This window comes from Phyllobates terribilis, unplaced genomic scaffold, assembly GCF_046119375.1.
Source record: "Phyllobates terribilis strain yellow unplaced genomic scaffold, ASM4611937v1 Scaffold_11__3_contigs__length_659146591, whole genome shotgun sequence".
NCBI lineage: Eukaryota > Metazoa > Chordata > Amphibia > Anura > Dendrobatidae > Phyllobates > Phyllobates terribilis.
The window spans coordinates 375,268,626-375,294,439 of record NW_027362771.1 but is presented as its reverse complement, the minus strand read 5'-3'; the positions used below and the strand labels follow the sequence as shown (position 1 = coordinate 375,294,439).

At 40.0% G+C, this 25,814-nt stretch overlaps 1 protein-coding gene across 1 annotated transcript in view; it reads right to left on the bottom strand.

Moving 5' to 3' along the window:
- Positions 1 to 25,814, bottom strand: part of THSD4 (thrombospondin type 1 domain containing 4) — a 922,628-nt gene that overhangs the window by 551,671 nt on the left and 345,143 nt on the right. Inside the window, exon 6 of the mRNA XM_073652947.1 lies at positions 20,184 to 20,286. Coding sequence (XP_073509048.1) covers positions 20,184 to 20,286 — 103 coding nt within the window. The remainder of the gene's footprint in view (positions 1 to 20,183; positions 20,287 to 25,814) is intronic.

Here is a 25,814-nt window from a genome sequence, read left to right as displayed (position 1 = left end):
TTTTTTACAAACCTTCCTCATTTCCGGGGCTCAAAAGTAATTGGACAAATTAACTTTACCATAATTAAAATGTTCATTTTTAATACTTTGCAGAGAATCCTTTCCAGGTATTGTCAGCCTGAAGTCTGGAAACCATGGCCGTCACCAAACGCTGGGTTTCCTCCTTTGTGATGCTTTGCCAGGCCTTTACTGCAGCTGACTTCAGTTGTTGCTTGTTTGTGGGTCTTTTTGCCTTAAGTTTTGTCTTAAGCATGTGAAATGCTGCTCGATGTGGTTTAGATCTGGTGATTGACTCAGCCATTGCAGAATATTCTTCTTCTTTGCCTTAAAACTCATAGGTTGCTTTCGCAGTATGTTTCGGTTTATTGTCCATCTGAACTGTGAAGCGTTATCCAATCAACCTTGCTGCATTTGATTTAATCTGAGCAAAATTCATCCGACTGCTTCTGTCTTCAGTCACATCATCAATAAACACTAGTGACCAAGTGTCATTGGAAGCTATGCATGCCCATGCCATCATACTGCCTCCACCATGTTTTAGAGAAGATGTGGCGTGTTTTGGATCATAAGCCATTCCAAGCTTTCTCCATACTTTCGTCTTTCCATCATTCTGGTATATGTTGATCTTAATTTCATCTGTCCAAAGAATGCTTTTCCAGATCTGGGCTGGCTTCTTTAGAGGTTTTTTGGCAGAGTCTAATCTGGCCTTTCTATTTCTAAGGCTAATTAATGGTTTGCACCTTGTGGTGAACTCTCTTGTATTTGCTCTCGTGAAGTCTTCTCTTTATGGTAGACTTAGATACTGAAACACTACTACCTGGAGAGTGTTGTTCACTTGGGGGGATGTTGTGAAGGGTTTTTTCTTCACTATACAAAGGATTTTACAATGATCCACCACTATGATCTTCCATGGACGCCTAGGCCTTTTTGAATTTCCAAGCTCACCAGAATGTACCAAACTGTTGATTTGAGCACTCCTAGCATTTCTGCAATCTCTCTGATGGATTTCTTTTCTTTCAGCCTAATGATTGTCTGTTTCTCTTCCACTGAGAGCTCCTTTGACCGCATGTCTTAATCTAAAAGCGTTTTTGAGATAACTGTCCAAATACCTTCTAAAAAGAAGTAGGTACATATTTAAGAACTGTAATTCCTAAACCCTTATTCCAAATAGGATGTCAATACCCTCAAATTAAAGCTGAGAGGCTGAACGTTAAGCCAATATTGATTATATAACTGTATCTTGAATATGTTTTAATAAACAGTGCCAAAATTTGTATCACTGTCCAAATATTTCTGAACCTAACTGTAAATATAGTTGAAAAATTCCAGAATAGATTAAGTCAGGATTCCACTTGCGTGTAACCACCTGACCCAGTCCTGCTCTCTAGCCAATGACTGACTATTTTCTCCCAATACAAATTATTGGGGTTAGCCCAAAGCTTATGAATATGAAGACTCCAGGCCAACATATGACTCGGCTTGTGCTACAATTTTTTTACTTTGATTTTATTAAAACTACAGCTTCTTCACATGTAAGTGCCACACCACTATATTCAGGGTGACTGTCACTACTTTATGCTGTACTCAGCATAAACCCGGGGACAGATTTCCTACAACAAAAAACATTAAACATTTGTTTCTGAGATTCGGGCAGTTGAATAGATCTAGTCCATGTAGGATCTTGAAAGTACCACTACTGATGTGGTCTACTTGTTTCTTAGACCACAATAGTTTGATATTATAGGTGTTCATCCCAGGCCTCATTTACAAATATAACCCATTTGGCTACAATATACAAGTTCAACTAAGTCTACTGCTAATGTTGTTCATGTGGATAGGTTGCTTGATTACAAATATGCATTATCATTTTGCTGTGTATTGTATGTAGACTTAGGATGATAAGACTTCCAGGAGTATTGGGCTTGGTTGTAGAATTCTCTGCAACCCTTGTAACTGTTCATGTATTGTTTTCCATTTCTTTGTGGGGTAGTACAGTAGATTGCTAAGATGTCACTGAAGAACATTGATGCATGGTCCATTATTATTTTTGGTACCACCATATTTCACAATAACCAAATTTCTAAAATCAATTTCTTTAATATAACCCAATTTCCTCACCTCAGACACACATACAATAGGCTCTGCTTAGGACATGCATGGGTAGTAAAGCTAACTGGCCAGATCAGAATGCTTTTGGAGTATGCAACTCTCTCCAGAGTGTAGGGGTTTCAGCTCTCTGGCAAGCTCTTGGATACGCACAGGCACAGAGTTTATATATCAAAACAGAATAAAATGTATTGTCCTTCATAAAAATTATAACTCCAAAGTGAAAACAGCCTTTCTTCAGCCCAAATTAATAACATAAACAGTCCTTTCTTAAGCACAATAAAACAAAGCAAATGCTGCAGTCTCACCAATCTTGGTATCATAGGCAGTAGCAACTCAAGTAGGTTTTCACCAACAAACACACCTCTGTTCAGCTCCAGCACAATTCAATCTGCTGAGCTAAGCCAGCTGCTGTAATTAGGTCTGTAAAACCCAGATGGTAGAATGGGAGTGACCTCTCCCACCCAGGCTCTTTTGGCCGCTCCTAAATCCTGGACCCAAAATCCGGTCAAAATAAATCCATCTCAGTATCCTTACCTCCTGCTTTCTTACAGCAGGTACTGTTTCTCTTTGTGGAAATCTAGCTGGTATTGGAAGCCTTACATGTAGAGATGGGCGGATCAGACAAACTTCGAATTTGCCTGTTTGTACATTTTTTTCCCGGGAAAATTTGACTCACAGAGAAGTTATTCTTCACAAATGTTTATGTCCCTTATGCTTTAGGGTCTCTCCAGAGTACAAATGAAAAAATAAAAATTATACTCACCTTAATGCTCACTTCTTTGGTCCCTCTGCCCCTCACCATCACTCGTCCAGTTCTAGCTGCATCAACAGATCGCTTTGATGGAGCCCGGGAGGATTCTTTAAATTCGAGTCATGATGCTGCGACAATTCGCAAGCTTGCACAGATCCCTCCCGGGCTCCATCAAAGCCAGAAGTCCTGGCCAAGTTAGAGGCCCAGGGATTTCAGTACAAACTGTGGCAATCTAAGGAAGAGGTGAGGATCAGAGGGCGAACTCAGAGTGGCCAGAGAGGTGAGTATAAGAATTATTTTTAACATTTTTTATGTGCTTTTATAGTTCAGAAAATTGGCGGCCGCTGAATCTGCGTAGAAGAGAATTATATAAAAGGTTCTGCATAATATAACCATGCTAATCAATGAGCAAGTAAAGTAAAACTAAAAATGAACATTATCATACAACTGAAATTATTACAATTATTCAGAACTTCTCGCCCCCCTCTTTTTCTTTCTGTGCCTCCATAAGCATATCTCTCAGTCAATAACTTTTTTTTCTAAATCTTCTGGATGTCTTATGTTGCCTTTCAGGCCTTCTCATTATTAAATGTTCTGTAATCCTGCTATTCACTGTTCAATGTGATTTAGTACACATTTATTTCATTTATCTTGATCCAATATTTTTCTGTAAACTTTGATGTTCTTTTGTATAATTAATTATACATAAAATCATTTTAGGCTGTGACTGATGTGGTATCTAACGCTACAGCCAGAAAAGCATATCCAAGAATAAACTCAGCTTGCTTATACTGTAGATTTTATCACATCTAAACATTACTATTGCAGGAATGTGCTCCATGGTATTGTGTACTAATTTCATGCATATAATTAATATGTATGATTATTGGAAATGTACTGAATGCTCCACTTCACTTATTTCTAAGAGATGGCACACCACAGAAACAGCATTGTAAGACCAATTTACCACACTAAAAGCAAAGTAAGACCAATACACTTTAATACATAAAAGAAATTGCAACAAATTCTAAAAAAAATATAAAAATGTAATTAAATAATTATTTAAATTATTAAATATATTTATTTCCTAAACAATATGTTTCATGTTATGAAAACCCTGAAAAAAACAAATCCTACATAGGCCAGTAAAATTAAATTGGCAAATGTATGAAGAAAAAGGGTTTTCTTCACCAACTAGCATTGGTAATTTGATTCCAACATTTCTGCTTCTTTAGTTTTTGTAATGATTATATAAGTTCCTTCTAAATAATTTTTCTCTTTCTGATCTCGAGTGAAAAAAGGATAATGAGAATTGCTATAATCAAGTTAAAGACATCTTCAATGAAAGTGTTCTGCCCTACCGTAATCAAGTAATTTTCAGTTTTGCTAGAAATAATCCGCATACCTTTTACCTGATTACACAGTCATGTTCTAAAATATTTAAAATAAATGGATAAGGAACAGCTGATACTCACAAAGTTTTGTGTTTAAAAAACGATATAACTACGGAAATATGATGGAAGTGAATATGAGAGAAGCTATTATTTGTCAATACATGCTCATAAATCAAAAATGTTTCCATTCCTAAAGACAAAAATAACTAATCTGCAGTGGATTTACAAAGGCAGTATAAGAAAATAATTTACCAAGGTGAAATAACTAAAAAAGTATCTACTGTAGAAGTAAAAAAACAGCACTTTTTTGGACCAGAAATGTGATAAAAAATAATCAATTTCAGTCCATGTAAAGATATTTCTTACTCATACATCATAGCGTAGTGATATCTTCTAAAATGGAAATACCCCTTTAACCTTTTACTCTACTTTTTTGTCATCTGCAAAACATATAGATAAAGTATAAGGATTATATGCCAAAAACTAGAAACAGCTGTATCAAAAGTGTGGAACCCGGGATCAAATTAACTTTATTCCTTCTAGGATCCGCCAGTTTTCAGTCATACAAGCACACCTGCATGATTGAAGGACGGCATTTCCTTGGAGGAATAAAGTTAATTTCTACCCAGTTCCACACTTTCGTTATAGCGGCTGGGCAACTTCCTAACACTATCAACTTGCAGATTAACCCAATCTCTGCAGGTAGAGTGATCTGATCCCTTTAGAAACCAAAAACAAATATTAATATGTATCCACACAACCATAATAGCATGAAGGTATCCCAGGTAAAACTCTCAATATGCCCCTATTCCAGGGCATATTGCGACAAAGTTTCAATGTGCCATGGCGCTGAAGAGATGGCTGAGGAGTGCTGAAGAAATGGCCTGAGGGCAGACAGGAGCAACGAGGAGATGGCCTGAGGGCAGAGGATAGTGTCGAGGAGACAGCCTGAACATAGAGAGGAAGACTGAGGACAGAGAAGGTACTTCTGGCAGTGTGGACAGGTGCCAAGTATTGCTGGAGAATGAAATTTCCATCTCCAAAGAGCTTGTAGGCAGAGGGAAGCATGAAGCGCTGAGCAGACAGCTTGAAGACAGAGGAACCCTGAGGAGACAACCTGGGGGCAGAGAGGAATACTGAGGAGATGGCCTGAGAGCAGAGAGGAGCGCTGAGGCGATGGCTTCAGTGTAGATTCATAGGAACAATAAATTAGGTTTTAAATGTGATGGATATCTGGAAAGAAAGTTGAAGGAGCTCATTATAGTCAGTTGGGACAGGTTTAGCAGTGGTGTGAATATCGCTTCAGGGGGTTATCCACCACTTTCTAAATAATTCTTAATATGACTAGATGAAAATGAAATGGTAAATTGGTGTGGCTCTGGATTAAAGCACGCTCTAAAATTTTGCCGCGGGATGCAATGCGTGCCACATATTCTGTCCCTCTTTCTCTTCTTCAAAAGTTGTGGAAAGTACACATACAGTGCCTTGAAAAATTATTTATACATCGTGAACATTTCCACATTTTTTCACATTACATACACTACCTTCAATCTATTTTATTGGGATTTTATGTGATATAACAACATGAACTAGCAAGCACTTGTCAAGTGTAAAGGATATGATACATGGTTTTCTAAATATTTAAAAAATATAAATCTGAAAATTGTGATGTGCATTTGTACTCAGTCCCCTGTAGTCTGATAACTAACCTTAAATGAAATCCTGAGTGACTAATTGCCTCCAGAATTCACATAATTAGTAAATTGAGTCAACCTATGTGTAATTTAGTCTCAGTACAACTACAGATGTTCTGTCAAGGTCTTAGAGGTTTGTTTAAGAACGTTAGGGATCAAAATTATCATGTAAACCAAGGAACACACCAGACAGGTCAGGGATAAATTTGTGGAGAAGAGTAAAGCGGGGTCAGGTTATAAAAAAAGTAGCCCAAGCTCTGAACATCTCAAAGAGCACCATTCAATCTATTATCCAAAAATGGAAGGAGTTTGGCACAACTGCAAACCTGCCAAGACATGGTTACATAAACTGACATATCAAGCAAGGAGAGCACTAATTAGATAAGCAGCCAAGAGGCCCATGATCACTTTGTAGGAGCTGCAGAGATCCACAGCCCAGGTGGGGGAATCTATTCACAGGATAACTATTAGTTGCATACTACACAAATCTGGCCCTTATGGAAGAGTGGCAAGAAGAAAGCTATTTTTAAAAGCAAGCCAAGTCCTGTTTGAAATTTGCAAAAAAACATTGTAGGTGACATTGTAGGGCACAAAAATAGCACGTGGAAGAAGGTGCTTTGCTCATATGTGACCAAAGTAGTATGCAAAATGCTATGTGTAGTGGAAAACGAACACTGCACATCACCCTGAAAACATCATCACCACCATCAATCATGGTGGTAGCAGCATCATACTGTGGTGCTGCTTTTTTTTCAGAATGGACAGAGAAGCTAGGCATATAGGTTGATAGGAGGATGGATGAAGCTAAATACAGGGCAATTCTGGAGGACAACTTGTTATAGGCTGAAAAAGACTTGAGTCTGAGGTGTAGGTTCACCTTGAAACGGGAGAACGACCCTAAAAATACTGACAGAGCTACAATGGAATGGTGTAGATCAAAGCATGTGTTTGAATGGCCCAGTCAAAGTTCAGACCTAAATCCCATAAGAGCAAAGTTATGAATCACAGTTCCCAAATGTACCCTTTTCATATAAGGGCCAGATTCATGAATCCCCCCCCCCCTCCCTTAGTAACAATTATCAAACCTCCACAGAGACTCATTTATAGAGGAGTTAAAAAAAAAAAACTGTCACAAAATCATCCATAAAAATAAACAATTATTGCATATATGATAAGAAGTGCACACTATAAAATAAAGGGATCTTCTTAGAGGACTCAACCAAAATGCCTGCAGTGGAAATGCATGAAGACACAAAATAACAGCAAAGGTATTCCGTCAAGTTAATATAAGTCACAAAGGTGTGAGCCTACAGATCAATGTCTCTAAGTTAACAGGATTCAACAGAGATGAGAGGATCCCTTTACTCGACCTTGGTTCACTGTCCAGGTCAGTACACTTTGGCTGTGGACAGGACCTGTACAAACTTCCTTAGCTGCCACATTCCTCTACCATGTGTTTGATTCACCGGCCTGTCGTGATGTTATCTGTGTGGTGTGCGGCACGCTGGTGATGTATTGCCAACCCAGGTAATCATAAGCCAAGCTTGGGATCCCGGAGTTTAAGGAAATTCATGCAGCTCCTGCCCATGGCCAGAGAGCACTGACCTGGAACATGGACTGGGGTTGCGTGAAGGGATCCTCTCATCTCTGGTATTCCATCAACCAAAGTCGGCCTGCCCATTCTTTGAAAAATTACTCTTGCTGCTCACCCAAATCTCTATGTGCTCATAATATCAAATCATATATACAGAGTCCTTCCCCAAATTGTGGACCAACCTGATGCATATTTCACATGTCTACTTCCTCAGGTGTAAAAGATAAACATTTAAATGTGATATTGAGGCTGTATTTTAAAAATAATATTTTCTGATACTTTTGCAGAGTGAACTGTTACAAAAAATCATGAAGGACAAAATAGATTCTAATTTGATTCTCAGGAAAAAATGTATAGTGGATATCCCAGTTGATGATTACGTCAGTTTTTGGAAGGAGCACAACTCCAGCTTAGAGTTCCATTTTCACTTTGTAAAATTTGTTTCTACATATATCACAAAGGTTGTGTAATGTTTCTTGAATTCTATTTAGGGCAGTTAATGTGAGTGTTTCTGGTCAATAGCTAGCCTGTTATTCATAAACTATCCTTCAATTGCATGGACAAATTCATCCGGCAATCATAAAATGTGCACTTATTTTAGAAAACGACAGCACTTGCTATAAAGCAGTCACTAAATACTATAAGACATGAACTTCATAAAATAAGTTTTATTACTGATTCCATGCAGCACACTTTTGGAATAATGTGTCCTCTGGTAAACATTTTGCCTAGTTGTTATCGCTTTTGATGTCTTAGACATAATTAAAAAGGATGGATAAAGAAAGATAAAGACAACTCAATTATAAGTGTTCATTTAAGTGTTTTTCTCAGAGTAAAATACATTGGCATCATTAAGTATTATTCATAATTTAGAAATAATTTTTTATTTTTTTACCAACAAGAAACAATTTAATTTTTTAAAATAGCTTAATCACTACTGTCGTACATTGGTATTTTTGAATGGATTTTGTAGGATCAGACTATTAATGACCTATGCTAATGATCAGATTGGTGGAGGTTTACCCTCAGTACTATATCAGGAGCAAATATTGGCACAGCCAGCTGAGCCCTAGTCTACTTAAAGTGAATCTGTCACTAGGTTTTTACCACCGAATCTGAGAGAAGCATGATGTAGGGACAGAGACCCTGATTCCAGCGATATGTCACTTGCTGGACTGTTTGCTGCAGTTTTGGTAAAAATCAGCAGAAGATTAACATTAGAGGATTAGTACACCTGCCACTAGGTAGTCCAACCACACGCCCACTACTGATTGAAAGCTTTTTGTCTATTCACAGTGTACACAAAAGCCCAGGAAACTGTGATGTGGGCAGGGTTATACAGAGCTCAGCATTTAGAAAACTGCTATATCTACAGCAGATAAAACAGTGATTTTGTCAAAACAGCAATAAGCAGCCCAATAAGTGATACATTGCTGGAATCCATGATTCTGCCCCTACATATCTGCCATGAATTGTTTGCTACAAACTCATGCTGATTCTGGTTAATTACTGTATTCTTATCCAAGTACTTACATACATGCTGTTTAATAATTTGTTCAAAGAGCTTTCCTGTTATAGAAGTAAGGCTCACTGGCCTGTAATTTCCTGGCTCCATCTTCTTTACTTTTTTTCTAAAATAGGGACAATATTTGCCCTTCTCCAATCTTCTGGGACTTCTGTGCTCCAGGATTTTTCAAAGATTCTGGCTAGTGGTTCTGCAATTTCCTCTACTATCTCTTTCAGTACTCTAGGATGTAATTCATCTGGACCAGGTGATATAAATTAGCTATGTGTTCCCTCACCATCTCTCTGTTTATAGATAGTGCAGATTCTTGTATTCCTTCAGTAGCACAGTGAAGATCAGTTGATGCTACATTTGCTTTCTTAGAGAACACAGATGCAAAATAGGAATTTAAAGGTTCGGCCTTCTCAGCAGACTTTTTGACCACTTCACCCTTTTCAATTCCTGCAGCATCTTTGACTTTCCTTTTGACATATCCCCAAAATCTTCTTTTATTGCTTTTGGTCTCCCTCCCTTTATTGCTTTTGGACTCCTCTCCTTCTCTGCTGCCATGGGACTTTTATAATTATTACTGAGAAACAGTTATCACATGACCTTGTGTCACTTTCTTTTGGTTCCTCCCCGGCAACCCATGCCTATTATATGGTTCCTTCTTGTTGTCTTTTTGTTCTTGTTCTTAGAAGCTCAGGGTGCTAGATGGTGATGTTTGCTTATTTAAGCTCTACTGCACACAAAAGTCCTTCATTCTCTTAAGCCTCCGTCTCACATAGCGAGATCGCTGCTGTGTCACGGTTTTGGTGACGCAACAGCGACCTCACCAGCGATGTCGCTATGTGTGACACTGCAGCGATCAGGCCCCTGCTGTGAGGTCGCTGATCACTGCAGAATGTCCTGGACCTTTTTTTGGTCGTTGCCCTCCCGCTGGTCAGCACACATCGCTGTGTGTGACCAGCGGGACCAGCGATCAGGCTGGTAACCATGATAAACATCGGGTTACTAGGGGCACACGCGCACTTAGTAACCCGCTGTTTATCATGGTTACGAGCCTGCTAAAGTGAGCGGTAACCCCCCGCTCACCGTAGCAGAGTGGTAACCATGATAAACAGCGGGTTACTAGGTGCGCGTGTGCCCCTAGTAACCCGATGTTTACCATAGTTACCAGCCTGCTCCTGCTTCAGCAGGCTGGTAACCAGGAGCAGGACATCGTGGAAAGATTCTTTCCACGATGTCGCTGCTCCCCTGATCGTTGGTGAGCCTGCCTGTTTGACAGCTCACCAGCGACCACAAAGCGATGCAGCAACGATCCCTGACAGGTCATATCGTTGTCGGGATCGTTGCAACGTCGCTAAGTGTGATGGGGCCTTTACAGGGGCACTAAGTACACCATCATTGGAAGGTGTAAGTGAGAAAGTGGGTCTTCACTCATAGTCACATTGTGTGTTGGGAATGTGGAATAAGCTTGCTGTAATATGTGGGTACAGATCCTGCATTTTTAGCTGTTCAAGGGAAGTTGAGACAGTCTCTTATACTTACTTCTGATTAAGTGATTCCTTAAATGGAGTCCTCAAAATCTATTTACACTGCTTATACACTTACATGGGGACTTAGCCCTAATAAAATCATTCATGTGCTGTAATTTTCACTTAGTTTTTCAGAAAAAAAAAAAAAACGAAATATTTTAAGTCTTATGCAAATGAGGGAACTCCAGTTTTACGATTGACAAACTAAGTTTAAAGTGGTTTTCACATGAACAAAGTACATTTTAATTAATAGATCTTTGAATAATAATTTTTATAATTGGATGTGTTAAAAAATTGTTCCTGTGCTGAGATAATCTTATACAGTAGTGTTCAAAATAATAGCAGTCCAATATGACTAACCAGATTAATCACTGTTTTTGGTATACATGATATTACCACATGTCAAACCATTTACCAGTTGGTGCAGTAGATTCTAAGAAAACCAACAGACTCAGCATTCATGATCTGCATGTTTTTGAGTCAGTGTATTTGAATAATTAATTGCAAGGGGGTGTGTTCAAAATAAAAGAAGTGGAGTTCAATTAGTGAGGTCAATCATTCTGTGAAGAAACAGGTGTGAATCAGGTGGTACTTACTTAAGGGTGAAGCCAGCATATGTTGTACATGCATTTCTCCTTGAAAGCTAGAGAAATATGGGTCGTTTGAAACATTGTTCAGTAGAACAGCGTAATTTGATTACAAGGTTGATTGGAGAGGGAAAAACTTATAAAGATTTGTAGACAATGAGAGGCTGTTCAACTAAAATGATCTCCAATGCTTTAAAATAGAAAACAAAACCAGAGAGACGTGGAAGAAAACGGAAGACTACCATTCGAATGGATCTAAGAATAGCCAGAATGGCAAAGGCTCCAGAATGATCAAAGACAACTGGCCTAAAGAGATATGGAGAAACATTTTGTGGACTGATGGAAGTAAAATTGTTATTTTTGGGTGCAAGGGCCGCAGACAGTTCATCAGACGACCCCCAAACTCTGCATTCAAGCCACAGTACACTCTGAAGACAGTGAAGCATGGTGGCGCAAGCATCATGATAGGGGCATGTTTCTCTTTGTTACACACATGCCTGGGCAGACTGGCGAGACCGTGATTAGTGATCCCACTGGACCATGAACCGAGGAGTGCCTGGAGGGGCGTGACTAAGTATTAACCCGGTCGGACCAAGGTCGCACGGTGGCTCAATCGACTCCGTGAACCAGGGAGGAACCGAGCAGAGGGACCAGGTGCTACTCCAGGTCAGACCCCGGTCACAGCTGTTGACCCACACCGGCGAATGCAGGAACAGGCAGGTTAGGCTGGCATACAGACAGGTGGATACTGGCAGACACAGCTGGTATGCAGATAGGTAGGTACTGGCAGGCACGGCTGGTATGCAGACAGGTGGGTACTGGCAAGCACAGCTGATATGCAGACAGGTGGGTACTGGAAGGTAGGAACACAGGCAAGACAGAAACCAGTACTGACTAGGATACAGGAACAGGGCCGCAGGTACGGTAGACAAGCAGAGCAGAGCAAAACCCGCAGATGCGGTAGACGAGCAGAGCAAAACCCGCAGATGCGGTAGACAAGCAGAGCAAAACCCGCAGATGCGTTAGACAAGCAGAGCAGAGCAAAACCCGCAAATGCGGTAGACAAGCAGAGCAGAGCAAAACCCACAGGTGCGGTAGACAAGCAGAGCAGAGCAAAACCCGCAGGTGCGGTAGATAAGCAGAGCAGAGCAAAACCCGCAGGTGCGGTAGGCAAGCAGAGCAGAGCAAAACTCGCAGGTGCGGTAGACAAGCAGAGCAGAGCAAAACCCGCAGGTGCGGTAGACAAGCAGAGCAGAGCAAAACCCGCAGGTGCAGTAAAAAAGCAAAGCAGAGCAAAACCCGCAGATGCGGTAGACAAGCAGAGCAGAGCAAAATCCGCAGATGCGGTAGACAAGCAGAGCAGAGCAAAACCCACAGATGCGGTAAACAAGCAGAGCAGAGGAAAACCCGCAGATGCGGTAGACTGGACAGGGCTCTGTTCACATGGAACAGACTGGAAAACACAAGAAGATAGCTGGAACACAGGAGTTAGATACGGAGGCAGGAAAACAGAACGAGCAGAACCAGATACACACAAGGTACTTGCAATGAAGTAGCGAGTGGACACAAAACTCACAAATAGAAGTACAGAGACAACGAGTTGGAGTTAGGTGCAGGTTCAGATACTGCAGGAAAAGGGGAAGGTACAGACATTGAGACAAACAAGTAACGGACTAGGACACTGTTCAGACAGGATCTGAACCAGGAACAAGATATAGGAACGAGCCTGGGAACTCAGCCCCCAGGGTGGCGGAAACTGACTAGAAGTCACAGGTACAGGTAACAGGCCTGGGTATACAGCCCCCAGGGTGGCAGAAACAAACTAGATACAGGACAGGACCTGGCAACTCAGTTGCAAGGAACACACAGATGGAAAGTGTTGCTCAGGCACCTTCTACTAGGTGGAGGGGGTTTAAGTATCCAGTGACTCACAGCAATAGGCTGGGGACGCATTAGGACTGCGCACACTGTAGCTTTAAGAATCAGGAAGCAACAGCGCCGCCGCCCTAAGTCAGCAGACAATAGACATACAAACAGCAGGTACTGGAGCAAAGTGTGCAGCTTGGCCTGATAGGTAAGATTGCGGTCTTGCATGGTGGGAGGTGGTAAGCCATGCAAGCACGCCGCCAGGGATGTTACACTCTTACTATGGTGCCGTACCTATTTATTGCAATACTTGAAAAGGTCATGTTGCCTTACACTGAAGAGGGTATGCCCTTGAAATGGGTGTTTCATCAAGACAACGATCCTAAACACAAGCAAAATCTTGGTTCCAGTCCAACAAAATTGAGGTTATGGAGTGGTCAGCCCAATCCTTGACCTTAATCCGATAGAACACTTGTGGGGTGACATCAAAAATACCGTTTCTGAGGCAAAGCCAACAAATGCCAAAAATTTGTGGGATGTAGTCAAAGCATCCGGGCAGGAATAACAGTTGACAGGTGCTAGAAGTTGGTTGACTCTAGGCAACATAGATGTGAAACAGATCTAAAACAATGTGGGTATACAACAAAATATTAGGTTAGTGATTCACAGGAATGCTAAATCCTCAAAAAAAAAGAGAGTACATATTGTGAGTTTGTAAAGACAAATGCAGACACTATTTTTTAGAACAATGCAATGTTCATGTTTTGTTATTTTCTGTAAAGTAGTTAATTATATACATTTCTCCTCATATTATGAATTAGAAAACAGTGTGCAATGTTCCCAATGCATGGAAATAAAAACTAGTATAAAGACTTTGTGCTTAACTCATGTTTTTGAACAGAATGCTATTATTTTGAACACTACCATAAATGTGCCCCTGCTATGTACTGTGTAATGGCTGTGTCTGACCAGGCAGGAGTATGATTGGCACATACCACAGCTCCTGGGCAAGGGTGGAAGCAAAGGAGAGAATACAGTCATTACAGCAGGGGATCACAGCTGCTGGCGTCTGTGAGGTAAAACATGTTTTTAAACAGGCCGGGAAATGTTTTACCTTACAAAAAGATTCCGCTGCAATCCCATGCTGTCCTGCCTGTATTCTCTCTTTTGCTCCCCCCCCTGTCCTCCCCTCAATTACCTCTTTTTTTCTTCATATAGCTGTAATCACTGGCAGGCATGGCACCCTCTATTTGGACTCTTAGCAGAACCAAAGTTTCCCATCTCCAGCGTGGTGAGCTCCTAACCCCACTCCCCTTCCCTCATCCTAATCCAAATTGTGGAACTTATTTTTATTCCAAGATCTTTTGATGAAAATGTACTTTGTTCGTGGGACCAGACCTTTAAGTTCAGTAACTATTTGTATGTCAGGAAATGTAAATCTGGAAATATTTACTTCACTATATTGTCTTTCTGAAATATTGGGTTGAAGATCGGCAACAATTTTTTCAAGATTCTCATGTTGGGGTTGATTGTGACCACTAAGAGTACCATCTCTTTTGTTATTCGAGGTAACAATATTGTGAAAAAATAGCCAGCAAAAGTCTCCTGAATGGTACAGACATATGTCCAATGTAACAGACCCTCTGACCTCATGTTCTACCTCCTTATGTATGCTATACAGAATGCAACATTTCGAAGAATGGTTGGATAATTTATGAGCATCTACCAGTATGTCTCAATGTAAAGCAGTTAGATACGGGTGTGAAAGCATATGTTATACGGGACTTACTAAAACACAGGTGTAGGCAAAAGCCTAATAGAGTCTTGCAACGAAAAATAAACTCTAAATAGGATGATTTCAGTAATAACATGTTTTTCCTATTTATAGAGTTAAGCCCTAAAGTAGTATCACATTTTATGGTTCACCCGCAAAGCTACATCGTAACCGTCCCTATGGGCTTATGCACATCCTTGCTTTAAATGAAAAAAAGATTATCACTTCCTGTCTCAAAGTGTGCATCAGAGATTCATGTCCCGTCCAGGGGATTGTTTATCACATTTATGAAGAATGTTTAAAAAAAGCAATGACCGGTGTTTATCTATGGATCAAGTGATATGGGAATAACTTTACACTTCAGGAACAAAAAGACTCCAACAAGTTTCCTGGGCCTGTCATGTAAAATAAATTGCCTCAGAGAACTTCTACATCAGGTTCTCTTTCCATAGCACCAAAATTGGATTCAGTACAGCTCATAGAAAAACAAGCTGCAATTCCATCTTGACTTGGTGTATACAAATAGTAAAAGTTTTTGGCTTCCAGATATTTTCCTACAGTTGTGTAACATACAGTAAATGTATTTATCTTTCTGGAGGAATCATTTTGTACTATTATTTTTTTAGATATAATTTAAAATACAGAAAAAACTTGGGAGAAAAAGGATAATCACACAGCATAAAGTGATTACAAAAACCAGGGGTGGGAACGGGAGAGAGAGATACACATAGTGTGTGTGGAAAGGGAAAATTCTGTATAGATCGATGTTGTGGGAGGGTCTTGCTTAAAATACTGTGTGTGGGGGTAGAATGGGTTCTTTAACCCCTTATTGATATCTGCTGGTAGGCAGCAGGTTTACGTACCAGGCTCACGGGGAAGATAATGGCGGTAACACACAGCCAGGACCTGCCTCCAACAGACATGGGTGGAGCAGAGCGCCGTCCACGACTGTTAACCTGTTAAGTGCCACAGTCAATCTATGACATTGGCATTAGTAGCGTGCTAGAATGGGGGTGAGTTATTCTAAGTTTTAAAAAAAAACAAAAAAAAGTTTGAATCACTCTCCTTTTTCCACATTAAAAATAAAGATCCAATCTATCAAAATAGTAAAATAATTAACCCCGAACGGTAAACACCATAAACAGAAAAATATTACAAATGTCAAAATTGTGGGTTTTTTGGTCATCTCAACACTAAAAATAATGCTGCTTCAAGTGATCAAAATGCTATATCTATCCCAACAAGGTATCAATAAAAACATTGTCTCGTCCCACAAAAAAAATAAGCCCTGACACAGATCCATCAATGGAAAAAATTAAAACGTTACAGGTATCAGAAATTGGCAACATAATAAAAAAATATATATATTTTTTTTTTTACAACGTTTTTGATTTTCTTCCTTAAAATAACAGAAAAAAAACTGGATACGTTTGGTACCACCAAAATCATATTGATGAGGAAAATCATAATGCCATGTCATTTTTACCACACAATATATGCCATAAGAACAATTCCCAAAAGACAATGTCAGAATTGTGTTTTTTTGGGCAATATCGTCAACGTGGAATTTTTTTCCCCGTTTTCTAATACACTATGTGGTAAAATAAATGGTGACATTGAAAGTACAACTCGTCCCACAAAAAATAAGCCCTCATATGTCTATGGGGACAGAAAAATAAAAGATATTTTTCTTGGAAGAAAGGGAAGAAAAAACAAAACTGAAATTGGCCATGTTGAGAAGTCGTTAAAAAGTCCTGCTTGGCTATAACTGCTGGGTTTGATTCATCAAAGCTTTCACGCTTTGAAAAGTCGCAAAGTTTTAGCACAACTTCAAGCTGCGCTAAAATTTGTCACTTTTGTCAATCTGCCCAGTTTCACCCTGCACCAACAAAGTGGGTGGAGAGGGGCGGTAAGGGGACGTAGTGACTTTGTCATCAAACTCATGATGGGCGGCGGCATTTGCTATGTCACAAATCTTACTCCATGAGGGACTAGAGTAAGATTTGTGGCGAGGCGCAACTCACTTGTCAGATCTCCTGATTTATTAAGAAGTGTGTGCCTCTTAAAGGGGTTGTCCACTAATATTCAAAATAGCCCAATGTGTTTTTATGCTGAACAGAAGCTTCTTTCTAATTACCTCCCTCTGCTGTTTCTGCCTATCACTGGCCACTCACAGGCATCACATGACCCCCGGCTGCAGCCGGCTCTGACATCCGCTGATGTCACGTCATGATTCTGGATGCAGCGGGAGGTCCCTCTTCTGTGTTCCACGGTGGTTACCCCGCGCGTCACACCCAGAATCCACCGCACGCTCTCCCTCTCCTCATTCATTGGGAAAGTGAGTGGTGAATGCTAAGTGTGACGCGGGGAATAACCCCACCCACAACCCAGCAGGCACCGCGGAGACCCCAGCGCTGAGTCACGCCTCACTTGACGTGATGTCAGCGGGGGGTCACGTGCTGCTTGTGAGTGGCCCGCGATAGCGTCGCTCACAGGCAGAAACAGCACCAGGAGGTAATTAGAAAGAAGCTTCTTTTCATCATAAAAATTACTTTGGGCTATTTTGAAAAGCAGTGGACAACCCTTTTAATGAATCAGAAGTCTTGCACTGCACCCTGCCCCCTCATCAAGACTGGTGTGAAGATCGCCGGTCTGGATGAATCAGGACCAGCATGTGTGGGGACAGAGGGATTTTTCTCTTTTTTATTAAGAGACTAATCTTAGGGCATGCAAACCATTTTTACATCAAATTTAAAGATCATAACCCTTTTAAATAATCAAAATATTTTACCATGCGTGAAACAAATGCAAATTTTTGACCCTTTTGCTCAGGCACGGTGGCGCAGTGGTTAGCACTGCAGCCTTGCAGTGCTGGGGTCCTGGATTCAAATTCCACCAAGGACAACATCTGCAAGGAGTTTGTATGTTCTCCCCGTGTTTGCGTGGGTTTCCTCCGGGTTCTCCGGTTTCCTCCCACACTCCAAAGACATACTGATAAGGAATCTAGATTGTGAGCCCCGATGGGGAAAGCGACGATAATGTATGTAAAGCGCTGCGGAAAATGTTAGCGCTATATAAAAATAAAGATTATTATTATTAGAGAAGACTGGAGAGAATCTAAAAATAAGATCATCAAAGAAAGAAAACTTAAAGGGGTTGTCCACAACATGGACAACCCTTCCCAATCAGCATGTTTCCCCACAGTAAAATAATAATACTTATACTCATCTCCAGTGCCGGGGCCGTTCCAGCGATGTCAGCACTCTCCTGGAAATTCCGGGAATGCGGCTTCACTCTCCCCACCTTCGGATGAATCAGACATGAAGAGGAAATGAGAGCTGCACCTTCGACTAGTCCGAAGGCAGTGAGAGTGAAATGAGTGCTGATTGGCCACAGGGATCACGAGACATAACAATGTCACATGATCCCCGAGAGAGCGAGTGCCGACACCGCTGGAACAGCGTCAGAAGTATGTTTAACTGTTATTATTTTACTGGGGACAAAGATGATGATTGAGAAAGGGTTGTCCAAGTAGTGCACACTCCCTTTAATTAATACAACAATTAAGACATTTCTTGAGGTCTTCTTTGCCCCAAAAATAGCCACATGTGCTCGGTCACAGATACAATAAACTGGAGTCAAAAGTAAGAGTGAGCTGAGGCATTTTTGGATCCATGTTTCTCTAAAACTACAGTATTTAAATAACTTTATATATTTGGGCTGATTTTTTTCCCTTGTTTGCTAGAATATATGAATTACATTTAAAAATAGATAGTAGATATGATCTATCACGTTATACTATATAAATAAAGGTAAAAAAAATATTTACACATAACTTTAATATACAAAATTGGCTCGGCTGAACTTCATGCAATATCCCAAGGACACTGTGTTTTCATTAAAAAAATGTAATGTTTGTCTGAAGCAGCATGACATTAAACTTTAGACTGGATATAAAGAAGGAATGAATCAGATGGATATAAAACAACCTTTCAAGTCCCTGAGGGGACAAGAAATGAGATTTCCTTGAACAAAAAGACAATACTTGGCAAAGAAGAGAGTCATTAAAAATTGATTATGTAAGATACATGGTTATTTTGTCTTTAAACTTGGATATACTTTTTATTTCCGATTTGATTGTAATATATTAAATATACCGAACTCAAATATGATTAGTAGACCTGGCAAACTGATGTGTATACATTTAGATCAGCTTTCTCAGAGAACATGAATTATGCTATAATAATGTGTAACATAGGATTTAATATCATGTCTTAGAATAATAAGTTTGTGTGTAAGCGTTATAGTTTATGGCAGGTAAGAGAATAGTTGAATAAATAAATAAATTGACCTATTAGTTCACTGAAGTAGAATCACAAAAGGATATAGATTATACATTTAATATAAGAAGAGTTAAAAACAGATGCAATATGGCCACGAGAATAACACCTAAAGTGGAAAAGCGAAAAGACAAATACATTGGCAACGCAGCAAAAATGAATTACCTTAAAGGCGACCTGTCTCTCAAAACATCTAGTTAAATACCTTGTAAAAATCCCTGAGCTCCCCTGATTTTGACATTTTTTTTCCACTTGGCACTGTCGCTCCATTGCAGAGATATTCACCATTATTGCTTTTAGAGAGCAACATGTGAAATCTCTGCTTGCAGTTTAACTTGGTGTTTCTTCAGTTCTCTCTGGAATGTGCGCTTTCATCCTTCACTCCCAGATGCTGCCAATCATAGCTTGGCACTCTAGCAGTCTCAGAGTCTTCTCTAGGGAGCATGAATTTTCACCTCTCCCTTCCAGACGCTGTCTGTGTCAATCACAGCTCGGCAGCTGATCTAGCAGTTTTCGACACAACAATACTAATATTGGCATTTTCTGTGCAGAAGGGGTGAACATGCACATCCTGAGAGAAGACTCTCAGATTGCTATTCTGGTGAGCTATGATTGGCAGCATCTGGGAGAGATGGGTTTAACAGCATCTGCCAGAGAAATCTCTGAAAAAACGCCTAGTTGAACTACGAGCAGAGATTTCCCATACTATGCTCCAAAGCATCAAATGTGAATAGCTCTGTAAATACAGTGGAACATGGAAAAAAATGGCATAATAAGGGAAGCTTGGGGATTTTACAAGGTTACGGACTTTTAATTTAGCAAAACAGATGCCCTTTATTTATTTTTTTTTAGTATTGAAGAGTGTTGGTAGGCTGTTATAATACAGATATGTAACCTTGAGTTTTTTTGCATTTTGGTTCTTGATGCAATTTAATGTTGTTTTCATGGTTGTGATAAAAACTATGGTAAAAAAAGAAATTACAAATTGGGTGCTAATAATTGCAATAATGCTAATCATTACAATGATGTCACCTTCTGAAAATGGTTCCCATTCATACAATCGTCCCATAAATGGCTTGTTGTTGTAGGATGCGCACTGCACTTCTCTTGTGCCTCTGTTGTTGCCGGGACACAGCTGTGAAAACAATCAACCAGAGCAGAGTTTATAATTCAGAGTTAATGACTGTTTTTGCTAACATTTTGTGTATCGTTATATCTTTAAACATTGACATAATTTATACATCCTCAGCTGGCTACAACGCAAACATTATTTATACTTACAAATCTGTTGTATCATAAAATGTCTATTCATGAAAGTCAGTCAAAATGTATCTTTGGATGGCCATGTTGGAGAAAGGAAGTGTCCAAGAGGATGCCGAGTCTATAGTATATGCTGGGAAAACAGTTGCTTTATAGAGGCTCAAGGGGTTGTCCTGGACTTATATACACATGGTACAAAATAGGCTTCTATTGTGCCCAAATGACACAACGGTAACTTTATGAGTATCCTGACAAGCTGAGATTGAACATTGTTTTTTTGCTTAAAATATTTGTGATTTTCTTTAACCCCTTTAAAGGAGGTTTGCACGTTAATTTTTATAAATCAGACCACTGTCACTTTATGAGGTAATATCCCTGCAACGCTTCAATGGATCCTGCTGATTCTGAGACTGTTTTTTCGTGACATATTGTACTTCATGATAGTGGTAAAATTACTTCGATATCACTTGCGTTTATTTGTGAAAAAAACGGAAATTTGGTGAAAATTTCGGAATTTTCAAAATTTTGTTTAAAAATGTAAAAAAATGTTTTTTCAGCCTCCAGATTTGCATTTTCATAAGGGTAACAGGAGAAATTGCACCATGCAACTTGTTGTACAATCTCTCCTGAGTAAGCCGATACCCCATATGTGGGGGAAAACCACTGCTTGGAGGCACGGCAGGGTTCGGAAGGGAAGGAGCGCCATTTGACTTTTTGAACGTAAAATTTGCTTGAATAATTAGCGGACGCCATGTTGCGTTTGGAGAGCCCCTGATGTGCCTAAACAGTGGAAACCCCTCACAAGTGACACCATTTTGGAAACTAGACCCCTCAGGAAACTTATCTAGATGTGTGGTGAGCACCTTGAATCCCCAGGTGCTTCACAGAAGTTTATAACATGAAGCCGTGAAAATAACATTTTTAAATTTTTCCCACAAAAATGTTTTTCGGTCCCCAGTTTTGCATTTTCATAAGGGTAACAGGAGAAAATGCATCATGCAACATGTTGTGTAATCTCTCCTGAGTAAGCCGATACCCCATATGTGGGGGATAACCACTGCTTGGGCGTATGACAGGGTTCGGAAGGGAAGGAGCGCCATTTGACTTTTTGAATGTAAAATTTGCTTGAAGAATTAGCGGATGTGCCCCTGATGTGCCTAAACAGTGGAAAAACCCCACAAGTGACACCATTTTGGAACCTATACCCCTCAGGGAACTTATCTAGATGTGTGGTGAGCACCCTTAACCTCCCAGGTGCTTTTATCACATGGAGCCGTGAAAATAAAAAAATCTAACTTTTTCCACAAAAATGATCTTTTAGCCCAATTTTTTTTATTTTCACAAGGGTAAGAGGAGAAAATGGAACCTAAAAACTGTTGTGCAATTTCTCCTGACTACGCCAATACCCCATATGTGGGGAAAATAGACTGTTTGGGCGCACGTCAGGGTTCAGAAGGGAAGGAGCACTGTGTGACTTTTTGAACGCAAAATTGTCTGGAATCAAAAGTGGACGCCATGTCGCATTTCAGGAACCCCTGATGTGCCTAAATAGTGGAAACCCCCTACAATTGACTCCATTTTGGAAACTAGACCCCTCAAGGATTTTATCAAGGGGTATAGTGTACATTTTGAACCCAGAGGTATGACAGAATTTGATAACATTAGGTCATCATATTAAATAAGTTGTCATTAGTCTTGAGCGCAAGTGCTCGCTACTTGAGTTTGCATCGGGTACTCGGGTATGCACCATGTATCACGGTTGCTCGAGTGACATGCTAAAGTTCCTGACCCGCATGTTTCATGGTTGTTAGACATTCAAAAAAAAACATGCGTGGATCGCTCGTGCATGGCAGGCGATCCCAGCAATGTTTTTTTTGGCCGCGAAGCATATGGGGCAGAGACTCGAGCATGTCACTCGAACACCCACGATACTCAGTGCATACCCGAGCACCTGATGCAAACTCAAATAGCGAGCACTTGCGCTCAACACTGGTCGCCATATTGTCATCATTTTTTTTTCTTTACTTTTGAAAAAATCCCAACCCTAACCCCAACCCTAGCCCAACCACAACCCTAACCCTAGCACAACCCTAACCCCAACCCTAATACAACCCTAACCCTAGAGTTTATTTTTTTACACCAGTCCTCGTGTGGTATAAGTGATTAGACAACTTTATTCTTTGGGTCGGTGCGATTACAGCGATACCAGATTCATATGTTTATGATTGACAGTTGTCACACACTAAAAGACGCTTTTTTTTTGCAAAGACTAGTTTTTGCATCGCCATATTTTGAGAGCTATAATTTTTCCATATTTCTGCCGACAGAGTAATGTGATGGCTTGTTTTTCACGGGACAAGTTGACGTTTTTATTGGTACCATTTTTGGGCACGTGACATTTTTTGATCGCTTTCTATTTCGATTTTTGGGAGGCAGAATAAAGAAAAACAAGCAATTCCAGAATTGTTTTTATGGGGGTTTTTATGCTGCACCGCGTGTGGTAAAATTGATAAGGCAGCTTTATTCTTCGGGTCAGTACGTTTACAGCGGTACCGCATTTATATCTTTTTTTATGTTTTGGCGCTATTACACAATAAAAACTATTTTCTAGAAAAAAAAATTTTTTGTATCGCTTTATTCTGAGAGCTATAACTTTTTTAGTTTTTGGATGATGGAGCTGTATGGCAGCTTGTTTTTTGCGGGACAAGATGACATTTTCAGTGGTAACATTTTTATTTACATTCGTCTTTTTGATTGTGTGTTTTTCCATTTTTTGTTTGGCGGTATGATGATAAAGCATTGCTTTTTGCTTCGTTTTTTTTTTTTTTTTTTTACCGTGTTCACTAAAGGGGTTAACTAGTGGGACAGTTTTATAGTTCAGGTCGTTCCAGACGCGGCGATACAAAATAAATGTACTTTTGTTGTTGGTTTTTTTTTTTCATAATAAAGAAATGTTATGGGTTCAATATATTTTTTTGGGGGGGGATTATTTTTTTTAATTTTTTTTAATTTATTTTTTCACTTTACTACACTCTTTTTTTACTTTTACACATTGTCCCACTATGGGACTTTCACTTTTTGCAGCCTAATCGGCTGTATAGCATAGAGAGCAGCAGCTCCCTATGCCATGCAGCCTGTCAGCGCTGAACACAGGGGAGACATTACTTTGGTAATGCACTGCGCATGACCAAAGTAATGTCCTGCCTCCTGGTGACCCGGATGTTGTCGTGACGACATCGGGTCGTCATTACAACATCCGGAAGCTGCCGCAGACATCACTGGACACCGGCAGGAGAGGTGAGTATAGCGATCACCTCCCACCTTGCTCCCGCAATGCTGTGATCGACTTCGATCGCAGCATTGCAAGGGTTAATGTGCAGGGAGCGGTGCGTGACCGCACATAGCACCGGGTGTCAGCTGTGACAATCAGCTGACACCCGGCGGAAATCACCCGGCACCGCTTGTGTGCGGGCGCGATTGCCACACGCATAATAGTACGTAGCTGGTCCATAAGTCGCAGGGCGCAGCTATGTACTATTACTGACCTTGTTGGAAAGGGGTTAAAAACTTTCCATATCATTATCTTTAAAAATAAATTCTAAAATCTTGCGACTTTCACTCTTACCACTAAGATTAATAATAGTGTGATAATTCTAATTCTGTAGATATCACTTTTCAGTATTCATCTCATTATCAACACAAGCTTACAATAAAATAAAACATCCATATATGCACAGGATCATACCATTCACAATAGGTCCTCAACATAGATCACTGCCTCTTAAGGGGAATCTGTCAGCAGGTTTTTGCTATGTAATCTGAAGACAGCATGCTGTAGGGGTTAAAACAGTGATTTCAGTGATGCCTCTCTTATCAAGCTCAGAGGTTTTGTTTGCTTACAATGATTGTTTTAGCACCAGTAGCTTATCATTGCTGTGACTGGTTGGCCATGTGAGCCCTGATCCAACATGTGATAGGCACCTCATATCACGATAGTGTGATAGGCACCTCACTGTCTATGGTCTTTGTACATTCAGAGCCTTGTGTGGGTGGGACTAGCTTCCTCAGCTCTGCTTCGTTGCTAAATCTAAAAGTTCCGATTGTGTCAGAACGGCTGCACTTAGTAATCTAAGTGGTACATCGTTGGATTCAGCTTCTCTTTGCCTACATCATGTGGCTATAAGATAAGGTGGCAAAAACCTGCTGGCAGATTCTCTTTAATCCCTACACAATGAACTTGGAATATATCACAACACATGCCTAAAAGACTCTACCAAAGAGGTCAGTGAGTCAGATCCTGGTTATGGCTGTATAAGACCCATGTGGTTGTTGCAAAGTATGGTGCAAATTAATCAAGACTGGCTTTTTGTATGCTAGTCTTGATAAAGAGTGCACTGGAGTAAGATGCATCATATTAATTACAAGGCATGCACTTAACAAATTTGGTGATTCTTTCTGCTGCTGTGCGCCAGTCTATGTAATGTAATCCGATCAGAGACAGGAAAATATTTCTGTCATAATTTAAGCCATTCTTCTGATGTAAATGATACAGACTTTTTCATCAGTGCTCGGCCATGCCTCTCATGGCGAAGTAAAGCCCACATTTTAAAAAGTTAGTGGTGTTAGCAGGGCTGGCATACAAATTCCAAAAATCACAACATTTCAAACAGTTTTAAGACTAAATTCAAGAATTTTTTTTTTTACAGAATTAGGACCTATATCTCTAATTGCTGATAAAGGGCTTATCTAGGTTTGGGACAAAAGTGTTCAGTCACTGTATGTGACTGCAGACTGCGTGTGCACGCTGTCATGATTCCCCGATATTCCTGATGCATGCAGGCAGTAAGCGATTTACTTGTGGTCACTTGCCGACTAGATGCATTTCGGTCTTAATTAATGTGTGTTGTTAGAAGCCACTTGAGTCTAGTCAACACATTACCGAAAGTTTACAAATTGCATCCATGCTGTTACGTGACTGCCCGTCTCGCACAGGAATATAGTAGATTGTGACAGTGTGTGCATCTCACGCTGTCATGATACGGTACATCGAGCGACTGCAGACTTTTGTCCTAAACCCGGATAACCCCTAGCTGTGGCCAAATAGCTGCTCCATAATCATGCACATAAAATAGAATTTAAAATGCATACAATCAGACATTAAAAACTGGGGAAAAAAATCATCATCTAGTGTTATTTAATAAAAAAATAATGTAGGTGCTACAAACTTCAAAATACCAATAGTGTGAGCTTGAAATAATATTAGTAAGTCATTTTTACCATTCTGGGCCTTACACAATTTAAAATAAAATCTATGTACAAAATGCAATTTGAATGGATATTTTGCAAATGTTTTAATGGCTCGAAAAAATTCTTGTTTCATGTAAAAACTTCCCCACAATATTT